The sequence below is a fragment of the Gymnogyps californianus genome, chromosome 14, assembly GCF_018139145.2.
Source record: "Gymnogyps californianus isolate 813 chromosome 14, ASM1813914v2, whole genome shotgun sequence".
In the NCBI taxonomy this organism is placed as follows: Eukaryota; Metazoa; Chordata; class Aves; order Accipitriformes; family Cathartidae; genus Gymnogyps; species Gymnogyps californianus.
The window spans coordinates 21,916,071-21,933,636 of record NC_059484.1 but is presented as its reverse complement, the minus strand read 5'-3'; the positions used below and the strand labels follow the sequence as shown (position 1 = coordinate 21,933,636).

At 46.9% G+C, this 17,566-nt stretch overlaps 2 protein-coding genes across 2 annotated transcripts in view; both read right to left on the bottom strand.

Moving 5' to 3' along the window:
- The window catches only part of KDM3B (lysine demethylase 3B), a 70,097-nt gene extending 66,530 nt beyond the window's left edge, over window positions 1–3,567 (bottom strand). The window contains exon 1 of the mRNA XM_050905079.1: window positions 3,397–3,567. Coding sequence (XP_050761036.1) covers window positions 3,397–3,567 — 171 coding nt within the window. The remainder of the gene's footprint in view (window positions 1–3,396) is intronic.
- Window positions 3,568–5,947: 2,380 nt separating this feature from the next.
- LOC127021791 (C-terminal-binding protein 2) lies at window positions 5,948–17,351 on the bottom strand. Its single transcript, XM_050905033.1, has 9 exons — window positions 16,861–17,351; window positions 15,961–16,115; window positions 15,724–15,868; window positions 13,232–13,438; window positions 12,399–12,613; window positions 11,485–11,615; window positions 11,197–11,324; window positions 10,520–10,640; window positions 5,948–9,440 (listed from the first exon to the last, which is right to left on the bottom strand). The coding sequence occupies exons 1-9, from the start codon at window positions 16,907–16,909 to the stop codon at window positions 9,269–9,271; spliced, it is 1,323 nt and encodes a 440-aa protein (XP_050760990.1). The 5' UTR covers window positions 16,910–17,351; the 3' UTR covers window positions 5,948–9,268.
- Between the last annotated feature and the right edge of the window lie 215 nt (window positions 17,352–17,566).

Below are 17,566 nucleotides of genomic sequence, written 5' to 3'. Positions count from 1 at the left end.
TTCCATATCTACTGCAGTTTGAAAGCCTCTACAAACTCCCCATTCAGACGCAATCACAGAACGGAAATTCTGCAGCAGACACATATGCACAGCTGGCAAGAACCTCCACAGGCCCTATCCCAAACGGACAGTATATGCACATTTTCTCTACTGTCAGGATGACTTTCAAGTAGCATCCGAAAACTGCTTGAGAGCACGTAAATCTAAATCCAGTCTTGTAGGGTTCCAGTGTCCCTCATCTACTACATACAGTCTCCAGACAGAAAGATATTCTTTTCCAATGTGACCTAGTTAGAAAAAACTAGTTGAAATACCCTGATATTTATTGTTAAGTCAAACAGTTCTGATACTTGCAAAGTAAATTAAGCTTATTCCACAATTCAGATCGTTTCTAAATATCAACTTTATTCAATGAAATCCCTTATGAATAAGATACTTCAGATCACTACATGTTTTCATTAAGCTGTATAATCTACATATCATGTACAAGTGAAAATGTCTTCAGAATACATTCAATTATATGTGCAGATTACTGTAGGAAATAGACAGAAACTCAGACATAAAAAAAACTTGTGAGAGACATGACTTACTATCCATAAAGGGGGAAAAAAAAACCCCAACCCTTTCTCTACTATAAGCAGCATATGTGGATTATTCCCAAACGGTCCTACTCAAAACACCTTGTGTCCTAGGCCTCCTAACTTCCACGGTATTTGTATAGCTTGTGTATGGATTAAAATAGTCATCTCACACACTTTTGTCTTCCACATAGGCAAAAGCAGTACAGTCCCGCATGTGACACGTTGAGCTATTTTGCCATTAACATGTAACACGTTGTTTTACAGGTCTTTTATGATTCTGTCCTAATAGACATTTTGAGAAAAAGGGTAAGATCTGTTTCTAGTTAGAAGAGGCAAAGCTGTTTTCTAATAGCAACACAGTTTTTCCTCAGGATTTCTTCTAGGTGCTCTGAAGATGGCACAACTAGGACTGACCATTATATATATATTTTTTGTTAAATTATTCTACATTTTATCAAAGTAAGAATATTTAAGAGCTACTCTCTAAAACCAAATTTATACAGGGAAAAAAAGCAAAACCTTTTCAGAGGCTTCACCCCACCAGAAAAAGTAATAGTTTCCTAAAATTCCAATATTTAAAAAAAAAAAAAAAAAAAAAAAAAAAAAAAGAAGCAGCTATTTCAGCTGCTTTCTGAAACACTCTAAGTTCTATACTTCTTGTCTATTCCTGAGTTTTCTGCTTCGGAAAGGTGTAGATATTCGACCGCAGCTTTGTATTTCTAAAAGCCCAACGTCAGACTGCGGGCTAGTAAGTGAAACCATCCTTACAGGATACCATGAGAAAGTGCAGACTTAAGTAACCCAAAGAGCAGAACAGATTTTTTTCCTAGCCTTTTTCAGACCTAGTCCATGTTATTACTTTACCTTAGATGAGTATTTCCTAAACTGTGGTTGACTGCTTGGTGCCAACTCGTCACTTCTTCTGGCAGAATGAGTTTAAAAAGAAGACTTATTTTTCTGATAGTACATCGTTATCGTTGTCAAAGCAGTGTTCGTTATGCATGGAAGGTTCCATGACAACACTAAATATTCCACGTGACAGAACTCTGAAAAATCTGTCTTGAGTATTTTACACAGTTCACATTTAAAAGTTCTTGCACAGATTTGGAGAATATACTGTTTAGAGACAGCTGCATCACTGAAATTGTGCTAAGTGGAAGGTTACTGATGAAAAGAACTGGGGTGAGAACTGCAGTGCTGAACGAAGGTAATGAATTCACACACCAAAAAAATACTATTTTTCCCATGCTATCAAGCACAGAAGTTGATTTTTCCTCTGTTAGGGTGGTCTAACAGGTGTCACATGGTTGGACAGCAATGACTAACCAGCAAACAAGTGACTACCTCTTATTGGACAGAGATTCACGTAAAAAAAAAAAAAAAAAAGGCAACACTCCACCAGTCCTTCCAGCAAAATAGTAATAACATAAGATCAGGCACACCAAAAATTCATTACATCATACTCATATTTGAGATGGATGATTCCATAATGCAAGAGTACTGACGATACACATGTCAAATGCAGTCTGCTACAAGAGTAGCTCTCCAGACCAGGTCTTAGTTAGCCCCAATACACTCTCACGTTTCAGACAGTCTCAAACACTTGTCCCATTTTCCTTTTGAAGATCCCCTTTCTGCATGTTGGGGTTTTTTTTCCCCCTTCTCCTTAAACAAATAAGGGAGCAGCTAGAACACATCACCACAGCCCTCAACTGCAGACGCAGGGTGCCAGGCCACCTGGGTTTGCAAAGCTAAAACCAGCATACTACTTCCTACCGATAGCCCTAGTTGTAGTTCCAAAACAAGGCCAAAGAAAGCAGCATCACTGTAGGAAGTCAAGGAACATTCTCAAAGTTGGAACTCTACAAAGAAGCCCAAAGAACTTATTGTAACATCAACAAATTTTTAAAAAGCTAATCATAAAGAGAATTAGCAAAACTCTTCACAAACACAGAACCTCATTCCCCCTACCATGGGCCATTCTAACAGCCACAGTTCCCAGAAGCATGCCATCACTTACAGCGAATACTTGCAGAACTGACACATGCAAAGAGAAACAGCACATATATCTTTTAAGAGCTCTTTTTAAGATCTCCACCCAAACATCTCACTGAGCTACACTACAAATAAACCAAACAAACGCTAAAGAGCGTTTAAACACGCTACACGAAGCACAAATTCCTACAGCTGAAAACAAAATCTGAGACAGAATGAAATCGATAATCCCCGCTCAAAATTACACCTTCAAACAAGGGGCATCGTTCAGTCTGACCAAGAACGCTTAACCTCTTCCCGGAAAAAAACCAAAAACCAGGCCAAAACAAAACCCAACAACACTCAGAAGTTACACACAGACGCATCAGCATCAGAAAGCAGAGACGCCCCAGACGCGTCTGTTTCACAGGTACGTTCCTTCCAACCGCCGCACCTGCGGCTGCGGGACCCCCTCCGCCCCGAAGAGACCCGTGCCCCGGCAGCTCGCAGGGCCGCTCCGCCACCGCGCTCGCCGCAGGCCGGGCCCGCCACTCCTCGGCCCGGAGCGCGTCCCGGCAGGCCCAGCGGGGAGCGGCGGGCAGCGCGCTCCAGGCAGGGCGCAGGTCGCCAGCACGGCGCTGCCGCCACCCGCCCGGGGGAGGCGGCGCCCCGCGGCCCCGGCCCCGCCGCCGCGCCCGCACCGCAGCCCGGCCCGGCAGCGGCCCGCGCCGGCGGCGGGAGGCCGCGGCCCACGCGGGCGGCCCGACCCGCGGCGTCCCCGCCCGCGGCCGCCCGCCGCCCCAGCCCCCCCCCCGCCCCCCCCCCGCCGCCGGGGCCTCACCGCCAGGTCCTGGGGCACGGCTCCACTCATGGCCCGCACCGTGCCGCTCCGCCAGGCCCGGGAGGGCAGCGCAGGCCCCGGCTCCGGCCCCACCGCCTCGCCCTCGCCCGGCCCCGCCGCCAGCAGCAGCAGGAGCCGCTTCCCCACGGGGGAGGCCGCCGCGTCCGCCATCCCCGACGGGCAGGAGCCGCCTCCGCCGCCGCTGGCCCGAGCCCACCGGTCGCCGCCGACGCCCCGAGACACCGAGCAAGCGACTGCCCCGCGCTGGGCCTCCGAGCGCCGCCCGCCCCGTTCCCGGCATGCACCTCGCTCGCACAGTCTCCCCCCCATTCCTCTGCCCCACAATGCCCCGCGCCGCCCCGCCTCGCACCGCGCTCCCGGCGGCCGTGAGGAGCGGGGAGCGGCGCCGCCGCCGCTGGGGCTCGGCAGCGACCGGCCCGGGAGGGCCTGGAGCCCGCGGCGGCCGCGGAGGGAAGCCGGAGCAGCGGCGCAGCTGAGGGGCCGCCGGGAGGGACGGGCCCCGCGGCGGGGCAGGGGAGCCGGTCAGCGGGGAGGAGCCGCAGCGGAAGGCCTTCCCGCGGCAGGGCCTCTCTTTCACGCCAAGTTCAAAAGCTGAAATTATCACAGAAATTAAGGAGTTTTTAGCTAAATTTCGAGGTAAACACACGCAAAAAACAGTGCAGTGACAGCTTGAGATGTGGGGTCTGAGTTGCGGTTTTAAATGTTTCAGATTGGCACGAGTAAATGCTGTTGGCCCCAGAATAACAGCAGTGCGTCACAGGTGTACGTGCTTTTCAGTGAGGCAGATTTTGAAAAGGCGTGCATTTAGGGGGTGATTAAGGTACAAAATCATTTTGTTAATGGGATGTCATGATTAGCTGATACATTTGAACAGTTCTCATGTAGAATAGTGCAATGCCCTAAACCGGCTCCTTTTCAACATACTTGAATAACCACAAAGTAGTTAAGAATCCTACCCTGTTAGAGAAATGACATGCAACTTTACTTCTCTTTCTGCTTGTACAGTAAAGACACAGTAGCACTAGTAGGAACTGGAATGAGGAGCAGATGCTATACTCCATACCAGAACAAGGATATTCTTGTGGAAATCAGTTGTTTTCCTCTTGTGCATGTACTGTTTCCTCACTCTGGGAGAGCCACATTTGGCACTGAATTAGCAGCAGCAAAGGCAAGTTGCTCGCTTTGACTTTCATTTATTCAAACTGATTGTGCCAGGTTGTTTTAAGTAGATGACAACATTTCTCTCTTTCTGATTAGAGGGATGCAATTTACGGTACTGGAAAATGGGTAAGGCGATGCCCAATCAATGTGCCTGTCCTCAGAAGTGTATTTCATCCCATTATCTCTACTCTTAATGGTGTGATTTAGTCCTGATGTGGCACGCAGATAAAACACTGAACAGATTCTAAGACTCATTATTACTTCAAGAGACAGTTCAAAAGACTTTTTTGGAAGCAGGGTCAGCCTTTGGTATTTTGCTACATAGAACTTAGGAACAAACATTAGTGGCATCAGAACTCTGCTCTAGCCTCCTCTGCTGTACAGCATCTGTGAGTTTTGATTTACTACACACCACTAGCTTTACTACCACCCCCCCCTTTTTTTTTGAAAAAAGTGCAGGAGCCAATACCTACATGAAACGTTACTGAAGGGTAGCAAAGCCATTATGTCTTGCATCTAAGTGATTGTCATGGTAAATCCAAAATCAGTACTACATTATTTGAAGACCAGGCTTTACCCTCGTGTCTTAAGTTTCTTTACTGAAACGGTAAGATCATCAGCTATGTATTAGAAATGCTATCACCATGTGAAAGATTCCAAATGGTCCTATGTCCCCTTCCCATTCCACCAGCTCCAAGACTGAAATTGCCATGATAAAGCAGGCCGGCATTTCCCATATCCCATCTCCTGAGCTGCGTATTCTAAAGGTGCGCAGCACCAGCAAGACAATAGTGATATAATCCGCCAAGAGCAGGAAGGGGCTTCCAACTTTCATTGATGATTGACACAGGGAGCAGAGGCCATGGAACATGAATTAACTTCAATTTATGAAATACCTAACCACTTTTCTACGCTAATTCTGTTGCACCAACTTTTATTATATGTTAGAAAAATTAGTTTCATGGGCTAATTTTGTGTATTAATTTCAAATACTATTTTACTGTAAAAAGGTGAAGACAGCTACTGCTGTTTAGACATGTATATTTGAACTACACACTTAAAAGGCTGCAAAACCAGTTACCACAATTTCAACTCGTGAGAAGTAAGCACCAGGCTACATCCAGAGCTGCCCCTTAACCACTGAAGATGGCTTTTTCTCCAGTCTGCCACCTTCACAGCCTTGATTGACGGTCAATGCTCCAGAATCCAAAGTCATTTGCCAGAGTGGCTGATTGAGGGAGTGATTGTGTAGAAGATCCAGCTTACCTCCTCTGAGAAAAGCGGGACTGATGCAGACACTCACCCGCAGAGGTTTTCAACCCTCCCCGTCAATATTGTATCTAAGGCCACCCCTTCCACAGACAGCAGCCATGTTCTTTGGAGAACTTTATTAAAATATATCCAAGAAGTAATCAAACATTTTCTAATGAGTCAGGAGAGAACTGAAGTGAGAAAAACATCTGTACAGAGGACAGTGCTGTAAGTTTTTGTTTACATGCTTTATTTCAATGTTTCACAGTTTAGTCATTGTCTACAAAAATATATTTCTGAAACTCTGAGTCCTCTATAAAAAAGCTGGTCAGCAACGGTGACCCTGACAAACAGAATGTACCTTGGGACAGTGTGAGCACCTCCTGTAAGCAGATTAGTGCAGCTAGGGCACTCCTGCCTCACCCTGGGAGACTTCTGTTCTTTGGGATTAAAGCTCTGCGCCAGTTCTGAAGGAAGGCATTAAAAAAAAAAAAAAAAAAATCCTTCCACTTCTGTATACTGCACTAAGCTTGGGAGGGGGAGCTGCAAGTCAGCGTATCACACAGGAGAGCGTGCTAACAAAGGACTTGGGATGGAGAAGACCACTGTACTTTAGTACTAGTAAATTTTTCTTTGAGCTGTCTGTTCAGAACAGCCTTTGGTGATAATAGGTTCAGTCTATAAGCAAAGGTACAAATGGCATACACGCAGAGTAATCCTGTAAGCACAAAGAGAGTCCTTCTTTGAGGTCATGATAAGGGTTCTGTTCATTTTTACCTCAACATTTTCTGCTGTGGCTTTAATCAAGGGGAAAATTGCCTTCATATCCAATCACAAGCCTACATAGTGTTGGATAGAACAGAGCCACTATCAATGCCGTCAGCTTCAACTCCTTAGTACCCATAACTGGAAATATTTCTTATGACATCAATTATTTAATTCCTACACTTACTAGTCACCAGTATATCTAGGCACGAAAAGTAAGAATCGAGACACTCAAGTGTCCCCCAAATGAGATCTTTCCACTCTCCTCTGCTCAGTTATTTGACTGGTCTGTAGAGATACTTGCAGTTAAGAAAAAAAAAAAATTACTGCCTCTTTCAAAAAAATAAATCTATCTTGCATTCTGCTCTAGAAGAGACAAGGTCAATGTACTCTGATCCTCTGTATTCACAAAGCTCTTAATTAGAAGCCCCTTACCACAAAATAATCTCAGACCTGAACCTCTAAGCGGGGCAGGAATTTTCAGCAGCAAATAAGGAAAGAGTAGTTATTGACAGACTGCTTCCCTAATGTGGTAATAGACAGAAGATGAGCTCCCAGTCCCTGAAAACTTTCCCCCATCTGCCTGTCAGAAGTGGCTGGTTAAATTTAGATTTCCTAGAGATTAGAGAACTCAGGAAAGTGCTGCTGGTTATTTTAGGTACAGCTGCAATCAACGTGCTTCTGAGCTCTAAGCTTCTGTTAGAAAAAGTTCTCCTGTAACTTATGCCCACCACCAGTCCCAGTCTGATCTGCTATACCTGAGCAGCCAAGGAGGTATATGAATTTTAAGTAGAATCAGCATCATCCGTGAAAACACAGAAGCCAAGAACCTTCACCGAGACAAATCCTTATCAAAAAAGACACTCAGCACTAGAGAACTAGTATCATCTCACTAATGCTAAACAGTTAAAGTGTAAAATCTGTAAGAAAACACCCAAAGTTTACTTCTTGCCTATTTTCCTTTCTTGAATTGCTGTGGGGAGTGGGGGGGGTGGAGGAGAAAGGAATGAATCACTTCACTGTATCAGTAGTAAGCCATTATATAAAGGCAGTATTGGAGAAAAATTTAAAACTAGGAAAGGATCTGAAAACTTACTGGCTCCGAAAGCTTTCCTCAGCTTCCCAAACTGTAAACAGCCTGAACAGAGGATTTTGTCCACACCTCAAGCTGTATTTCCAGTCTGTTCCCAGCTGTTCAGCTTCCAGTCACAGACACACAACAGAGGGAAGAATCAAGGATAGGCAGACAAACCCAGACACAGGGTATGCCTCCCATATAGCACCTACTTTAATATACCCACACAACATGAACAAATCAATCGGGAATTGTTACATCTTGTGCACGGAAAGGCTGTAACTAAAGTGTAACAAGATGAAATTAAAGGAAGATTTGGAATTAAGGAAAATCTCCTGTGGAACCTGTTTTGCTGAAGAGGCCACACCCCTCAAAGAAGCGCTTCGTATTCAGTCATCTGGGAAATGGGAAAAGACTTGAGAGCAACAATCCTGCCTTGGCTTCAGGTGACAAGCTAAGAGTATTCTTTCTCCTTTAGTATCACAAAGCTTATTCACGTAAAAAAACACTGTCTTGCCCTGCCCGCTATTGGAGATGCAGTATATGCTAGCAGAGCTAAAGTAATTTGGTCAACTGTTAAAAGATGCCTTCTCCATCGCCATAGAGACAAGTGGTATGTTACTTCTAGTTGATGCAGTTATGCCAAAAAAAAAAAAATCTAGCACAAAGCTTAGAATTCTAACATGATAGATACCTTGTGGATAAACACCGCCATTAGACTGTGAGGTACGTGTGTGTGAGGAACCAGCAACTGCAGCTGCAAGTTATTGCTACTTGCTGTCTCCCAGTGCAAGTTTTTCCCATTTCTGCATTCTCTTGCCTTCTCCGAGTTACACAGACTCCAGGGTGAACTATTCTGAAGCCTCACAAACACAGTGGCCACCAGAACACATTTGATGACATTTTAATCCCTTCCAAATTATTTACAAGGCTGGCTTTGAGACTGTTACTTTTAACTTCAGGCCTAGTACTGCATAGACAAAACTTTGTATGGTCAAGAACTAGCAATGCCTGCGCTATGTCTGTTCTCACAGGAAACCTTAATTAAAACAAGCGAAGTAATACACAGAGCTGAGCCTAGGCTGCATTCTACCAAGGGCATAATAAAGACAATAGTCACAACTTCTCCAATTCACTAATATTTTTCTAATATTCCCCATGGCTACACTGAGAGGTTCAGCCAAATTAAATTTAAGCTACAAGTCACAACTGAAAAGTGTGCACTGAAGTCTGATGTTAGGAACACTGAGGGCCATCCCTGATCAGGCAGCTCCACTTCTATTTTCAAGTGCACACGGACAGTTCCCCATCACAGACAACCGAGGCAGATATATGGGAAAACTCATTCGTTAAACCAAGTATTTCCGAGGGGAGGCAAGGTCGCTGCTGCCCTGCCCCAGAGAAGGAGAAAGATTCATTGAGAGATTAAAACTAAAGGGTTACAAAATAAAGGCAAGAGCTAAAGTTTGCCGGTAATGAAATGCATTCTCCCATCCTGTATGAACAGGAAACAGTCTCTGTAGGGTGTTAAAGAAGGTCCTAGGAGGAGATACCCTCCTACTTTTTTCTGCTGCCAGAGGAGAGGAGAGAAAGATGCCGCTATTGGTCTGCAGGAATCTCTCTGTCTGCATCCAGTTTGCTCGTCTCTCCTGGGGAAGGGGTACGCGGTGCAGAGTGAGAAACAGGAGGGATCCCGTGAGCTACAATCCCTTCCACTACTGGCGGTTCTGGTAGCCCAGGGGTGGCTACTCCCACTACTCCTGGAGGAAACCTAAAACCAATAGAAACAGAGAAATTACAAGCTTGTCCAACAGAGTTATGCAAGGGGAAAGGAGCCGTGCCCTCAGGCACCTGCTGAATACAAATCCCTCTTTCTAACAGAAATGCTCTGAGACAGAACACAGGGAAAGTCTCCAGAGCTGAAGAGTAGCAGTTATAACCTAATACCAAATGACACCTGTTCTCAGACAGGCAGAAATAGTCTCAGGTCACACACTAAGCATTCGGAAAACAAGTACAAAGTTTATCTCCAGTGGAAAACAGCGTGAGGCACTGTATGAAGGTACCCTGAAGGGCTGGAAATTCCCTCCCCATCAGCAGGAGGAATGCAAGCGGCCAGTTATCCTTCACTGGGCTCTAAGATAGAAAAAGTAAGGAGCTGAACTAATAAAACAGCTAGGCGTAAGATGAAAAATAGGAGAGCAATACCCGTGAATTGCTCATGAACCATTCTTCCATTACTTCCATTCTGCCTCCCTGCGCCTTCTCCATAAATGTATCTGAACCTCTGTAGATCTCTCAGAGAAGGGAAGAGTATTTCCTACTTTGCAGATGGGAGGAAAACAGAAGGGAAGCGACCTGCCCACAATCACTTGGCAGGTCTGTAACAGACAAATAAACTGAAATATACCCTATTTAGGCCACTGCCCAAATCCACTGGACAATGTCTCTTTAACAGTTCATATTTGGGCTACAGATAAGAACTGTGCTTTGTTTATACAGCCCTAATGATATGCACAACGTCTAAATGTTAAGATCCAGACCTCTTTTCAGGCACCCAGCAGACTTTCTTATATTAAGATATCTCTTGGGCAGGTCTGGCAAGGATTTGGAAAAATTAACCAGTATGCAGCTGGAACTAAATATGACCAAGTAAATGTTAAATCCTAGTGCAGCTTCAGAAATGCTGCTGTTTAAGTTTCTGGAAAGAGCTCATATACAGAGTATACAGGAACAGAAACATACCTGCTTGCAGGTACAAGCAGTTCTCAAACCCAAAGAGGGATGTTGGCCTACTTCAGTAGGAAGATACGCTTGGAAACAATAACTTGGACAACCTACATATCTCACCTGTAAGCTGCAGCTCCGTTGAGTTCTGGGTGGACAGTTGCAGGATCAATACTGGACCACTGAGCTGCTAACAGCAAGTACTCCTTATTAACACAGTTCCTCAAAGCATCGGGTATGTGACCTGCAAGAGCGCCAAGAATGACAAAAAAACAGGACACAAGTAGGAGGGGCTCGTTCCCTGAAGCATTTACAAAGGAAAGTAGAAAGGGAACGTGCAACATCTTTTCCATCTACCTCCACAGGATAACACCGGGCAGGGGAGACTCTCCTCTAAACAAACCGTCTCTGGAGAAGACAAGAAACTGATCCTTCCTTCCCACTTGTGTGATCTTGTGGAAATTATTGGCCACAAACTGCAATTGCCAAGCCTCACCTTCCCCAAGAGACAGTATGTACTACTCCAGAAAAAAGGTGTACAGTATAACTGTCAAAGGAATTATTGCAAAGGATTTGGAAGATGTACTAGGTACAAGGCTTCCCCAGGGAAGGAAAGTGCCACTCCAGCATTAGTTACAAGATTCTCAGAAGGCAAAGAGACAAGTATCAACTTACGCTCCAGTTCCAGAAACCAGTTACTGAGTCTAAGTTTTCAGAACAATCAGCATAATCCTTGCAGTGAACTAACAAAAGAATACTAATTCAGCAGCAGCTGCAGAGCACACGGTCTTCCTCATTACCTGTAATAGCTCTGCGGATCTCTTTAGCTGCATCTTCTCTGGATTCAATGGAAGCCTGCTCACTGTACCAGGCAGTGTGAGGGGTGCAGATGACATTGGGTGCATCTTTTAAGGGCCCCTGAGCAAAGCTGTGGGGAAAAAAAAAAAGAAAAAGGTGGTTTCTCTCCAGAAGGGATAACTCCATCTGTCCTCTCGGGTATCACTGTAACTCAAATAACAAAAAAACGAAAGAATCATCCAGCGTAGGCGAGTCACAGCATAGCAGCAGGCATGCAGGTGCAATGTTACCTGAAAGGCTCAGACTCATGCACGTCCAATGCTGTTCCTCGGATTCTCCCCTCTTTCAAGGCTTGCGCTAAGGCTTTCTCATCTACCAGCCCTCCCCGGGCTGTGTTCACTAAGAAGCAGCCCTGGCGCATCTGGAAGAAGAAAAATATTAAGTGGGTTGAGAATGAGACTTTTCATGGAAGCTAAGTGAATCTTGGGAAGTTTACTGGAAATGAGCAGGAGCCTGCAGTGATTAGATGAGGCCTGGACGAACTAGGAGTGCTCTCACTGCAAAGCTAACCACAGGGGAAATGCCTGCAAGCAATGCTTGAGAAATTTGCTTTAAAAATGAACAAACAAAACCACAAGACAACAAGGGCAAAAGTGGAACTCTCAAGTTCTGCACTCCATATTCATCCTACTACATTAAAAAAAGAAAGAGGACATGAATCAAGTATCCAGCTATACAAAACTGGACTACAACGTCCAGATGTCTCTCATGAAAGCACTGAAAAGCATTCATAGGCTAGTGGAGTAGAGCCCGAGACTGACTTTGCAGTGGGCTTGGGCAGAGAGGCTTTGGCAGAGCTGTGTAAAGACACTTACACAGTCCCAGCCACACCACGTCTGGCTCTAACCAGCAGAGTCAATTATGAACTTTAAAGGTAATTTGAAATTACTGAATCACCTAAAACATTCTTTATAAATGAAATTACTTGGCAAAAAGAGCCAATCCTATTCTTCTCTTAACATGAAATTCTATACAGCACAAAGCACAGGCACCCGGATCCACACGCTCCCAGCCTCCAAAGGCAGCCGGAGGCACACAACAGAGGCAGCAGGATTCACACGCTCTCAGCCTCCGTGAAAGCAGCAGTTTCTGTTTGCATTCATTTCCACAGTGCTCTGTGGGGGAAATCAAGCTCCTGCTGCACCTGTTTAATAGTGAAGTCATTGATGAGGTGATGGTTATGTTCATTCAGGCTGCAGTGCAATGTGATGCAATCGCTGTGCATTAGTAGATCCTGCAGGGTTCCTACTCGTTGTAAACCCAAGGATCGCTCCACTCCATCCGGCAGATAGGGATCATAGAAAATCACGTTGAAGCCAAAGGACTTGGCTCGCAGAGCCACTGCCTGTCCAACTCGGCCTTCACAAAAGAAAACCCACAATCATCAAGGAAAGGTAAAACAAACTTTAAAAGACAAGATACTGGGGTAGACTGGGAGCGTACACTGGAGTTTACTGCCAGGGCCCAAGGTACTGCAGCCCTGGAGACCCTTAGGATTGCCATAGGGATCCAGAGGAGGTTATTCAGTGCTGATCCCATGTGGCTAATTCTAGTCCTTCCCCATGCAATAGCCAGAGCTTAGCCTAGAAGGAGCTCTGTTTTTCAAACCAAATCTGGACCCTGAGTCAGAGGCAGTAACAATCTGATTACAGGAACTTGGAGAAAGAATTGGTAGCTTTCAGGTGGCTTTGTTACTGATACAGAACCTAGCACACAGGGAAACAGTCACCGAGAAGAGCTGTCTGAATGTTCCAATTCTTCTATCCATTTGAATACGGAAAAAAATCCCCAATCCCATGACATACACCCAACTCTTGAAGATATCCAGCATCACAGAATAGGGCACTAGCATTCCTTATGAGTCAGTGTGTTTCACAATGAACAGCTGTGAAATTATCACTTTTTTCAGTCTGTGACTCTTAGGTTCCCAAAAACTTTCACAGTTCACTTTTCAATCTAACAATTCCCATCACTTACCTAGTCCAATGATGCCCAAAGTCTCCCCACGGATACGCACAGCACCTCCAGCCACCTCTCGAATCTGTTCTACACTGGAGGCTCGATTCCCTTCCCGCATAGCCTGATGTAGCCAAGTAACACGGCGATAGAGGTTCAAGATGTGGCAGAGGGTGGAGTCAGCAGTCTCCTCTACTGAGGAGGAAGGGATGTTGCAAACTGCGATGCCTACAAAGCCATAGAGGTCATATAAGATTTTTAGCATCACAACACTAAACCAACATAGAGCTCTTCAGGCATAAGCTCTGAAAGACAATTCAGTGCTCCAGAACCACTGCCAAGAAACACAGGATTCATTTCAGAAGCTCATTCTACAGCAACATAGATGCAACCAGCCAGCTTTTTAACCCCAAGGAAATACCATTCCTTCCTTATAAATATCCATTTGATTGACACACTCACCAGAAAAAAAAAAAACAGGCTGAAATGAGAAAACTGGGTCATACAAGTGATGCAATAAACTGACTGTTTTAGAAGATCTGCATCCAAAAACACGCACTCGTTCCAGTGATACTCCTGACAGATTAACCAGCAGACTGTAGAAGAATTAAGACAGATGGTTGAGCTCTTTCGTGCCTCACAGTCCAGATGCTCACTGCAAGCATCAGCTTCCCCAGGAGCAACAATAAGTAACTAACTCATTAAACGCAGAGAGAAGCCACAGGAGCCTCTCTAAATCCATTTGAAGTTACACTTAAAAATAACAACACATAACACTCCCACTCTAGAATAACATACAACCACGAGGGACCATAAAACCCACAGCTAGAACTATCAGGTAAATTACTAATGCAAACAGAGTTAAAGTCCTGGAAGCACAACTTACTGTCAGGAAAGGCAATGATGGAACACTGTAGCAAAATTTGGTCATTCCTGAGCAGTCTATTAAAAAAAAAAGGGGGGGGGGGGGGAGGCTGGCAACATACCACTTCACTGCTGCTACCCTTCATTCAACAAACCAGCCAAGAATAAAAATAACTGGATGAACAAATGGTCCCTTCCCAAACCTAACCCTAGCCACTTGCCAAACCAAGGAAACTCTTCCTCCTCAAAAGTCCACCACCTATCTAAAAACTAGGAATAAAATCTAGGCAATGGTTGAAGGCACGTAAAATTCAGCAATGCATCACTCTTTTGTAAGCCTATTACAGAGGAGACATTCAACTGAACTCAGACCACACTCTCCCAAGAGAACTAGAAGAGCAATGACCACCCACAATCCCAGACATCTGACTCCTTTTCTCTATCAAATCCTTTACAATTGTGCCATAATGCCACACTGACAACTCGGAGGACATGAGGAGGGGAGACAGGGAAAGCCAACTTCTTTTAATCTCACTGGTTACCATCTCATTCAACTTCAGACAAGCCACATGCATTCATCTCTTACACAGCTAGACACAAATTTGTGTTTACATGCAGTATTACGCCTAAATGTAAGAAAACGCAAACACACACAACAGCCCTTTGGTCTGATTTGAAGATTCAGAACACATAAGGAACAGTATCTTACCTCAGAATGAATTAAAAGGCCTGGCTAAGCATGAAAATAATCATTAATTGTCCATGAAAAGGCAAATCTGGCCATGCGTAAGGGTCATCATACTATCGCTCCAAAGCAAAAGTGGCAAGCAGCAGCCTGATGGTGAAAGAACTTTGACCCATTTCTCCTTGGGTTAATGAGTGTGGAGTGGGGGGAAAGGGAAAGCTTTGAATCTGAATGAATCAAAGATATGGATGGTGACTTTAAGTAGAGAACCCTAAGAGCAGATTAGGTTCCAAACTCAGCCCAAAAATGTAATGGCTGGATGAGAGCCAAAGACCTTGCCAGGAACTCTTGAGACTATTCAGTTGAATCATTCAGATGAGAAGACTCTTTAGACCTAATTCAAGCACTAGACAAATATGCACTCTTCATTTATTTGCAATTCATCTGTTCTTACAGATCTGGAAATTGTAATGCCTACTTCAATTTTATACATAAATATCTGCATTTGATTTAAGCTTAATCTGATCTGCATTACATAAAGAAAGGTTTCAAATCACTGACACAAACCTAAAAAAGAAGAGGCAGGGTACTTAGATGATCCACTTCACCTAGGAGACTACAAGGTCCAAAAGTCTCACTGCCACACGTTTAATAAATAGCAGCTTTTTGTCACCTGATCCACAGGCTCTTCACATGCCTAGGGCTCTAAAGGGATCAATAATAACGTGTTGAATCAGAACCCACCTGCATATAAAAAAATCTGAGACCTGAGATTCTTTTTTTTCAAGCCACCTACCAGCTCCGATATTGGTCAACTTCCTGAAGATGCCTGATACTAAGCAGCTCCAAATCTTTTTACATAAAAGGTTTGAAATGCACTCAGCTATAAAACAGAAAAACATGTGCAGTGTTCCACTTCACATTCAATTCTGATTGCAACAGAGCCCTAACGGTGTCATCATACCTAATTCTGCAGCGGATTTGATGTCAACATTGTCATAGCCACTGCCAATACGCACAATGACCCTGAGGGCTTTGAATTTCTCCAGATCCTGACGAGAAAGGGTAATGGTGTGATACATCAGAGCTCCTACTGCCTCATTCAGCACCTACAACAAAAACCAGTCCAAATCAGTCTCTGCTTTGGTTACGCTAAGAGGCAGAGCTCTATGTCTGAATGCTTGCACATTTTCTTGCCCACCTTTTCATGGATTTCCTGAGTTGACTGAGCATCACAAAATGCCACTGTAGCAACATCCTTCAAGATGGGCATCTCCACAGTGCAATCTCGTCCATCCAGGAGTGCAACCAGTGGCCGTGCTGGCATTGGGCCATTCACAATAGGAGGCCGTATGCCTATTAAGAAAGTCGGCAGGAGTGATTACATGAAAGACAAGAATTCTGGAACCCTCATTTGCTAGTCCAACAAGTCACTAGTTCTGTCAGAGTTTTAGAGTATTGAGGAAGGGATTAGTCAAAGCAAAAGAAATAAATAGGAAACAAACACAGGGAAATGAAGCTAGGGAAAAAAAAACCCCTGCCACCACTATATAAAGAAAAACAAAACATGTTTTATCAATAATGAGATAACAGAGGTGGTCTACTCAGAAGCATGCCATCTCACTCTAGGCTCCTGAAGCTAGTTATAAAGCCACTCCAGGCCTACTCCCCATTAACCTCTCCCCCCCGCCCCACCTCAGCATGCCAAGATACTACGTCTATTTCCTCCCTAAGTGAGCAGAAGGACTTGTACGTTCACGGGGCCTCTGACAGTCACTGGCAGCCGTCCCTTTCTAGAAGGACGGGGCACCGACGCCCCCCAGCAGCAGGGCCGCAGGCAGCGTGCTGCAGAAAGGCTGGGTGGCAGCCCACCCGCAGGCAGCAGGACCCGGACAAGCCGCCGGCAGGCCTGTTCGCCGCCGGCCGGACGGGCACCTCAGCCCGACAGGGAGAGCAGCGGCCGGGCCGGGGTCTCCGCCGCACAAGAGCACGCTGCCGCGGCCGGCGCTGGTCCCCGCCGCCCGGGCGCTGGGCCGCCGCCGCCGGGCGTGGCCCCACGCGGCGCCGCCGCCGCTGCTGAGGGGCGCCCGCCCCGCCTCACCTTCGCAGATCCGGTCCAGCCGCTGCCGCTTCACTTTGTGCCGGTCCATGGGCCGCGCCGGGCCGCGCCGCCCCTCAGCGCTGCGGAGGGACGCTCCGTCACTCGCCGCCGCCGGCTCCCGCCGCCCGCGCAGACGCGCCCGCCGCCGGCTCCCGGGAGGAAGCGGAAGGGCCGGGCCGCGGCCCCGCGCCGAGCGGCCCAGCCGCCACAGAGGCGCCGCAGCTTGGGGCGCCGCTCGCTTCCGCTTCCGGCCCGCGCCCGCCGCCGCGGCCCGCCCCACAAACCTTTGCGGTGAGGCGACGAGCGAGGCCCAGCGGCCTCCGCCGGCACGGCACGGCACGGCAGGGCAGGGGCGAGCCGGGCGCCGCCGCCGCCGCCGCCGCCGCCCTGGGGCCTCTCGGTCCTCCCGGCCCTAGTTCTCCTTGGTCATAGCCGGCTCCGGGCCGTCCGGGTCCTGCGGGAGCGGCGTGCGCCTGCGGGCCGGGAACCACCGCCGCGGCCCGCCGGGCTGCGGGCCCGGCCGGGGAGCCGCCCTCCTCCCGCGGGCCGCCGGGCGCCGAGGGAGCGCAGAGCAGGGCCGAGAGCGGCGGCCGCCCCGCCCCGCCCCTCGCGCCGGGCGGGACCTGCGCGGCCTCCGCGGCGCCGCCCGCGGGGAGGGGCTGCGCGCCCGGAGCCGGCCCCGCGCTCCGGCCTGCCGGGCCCGCTC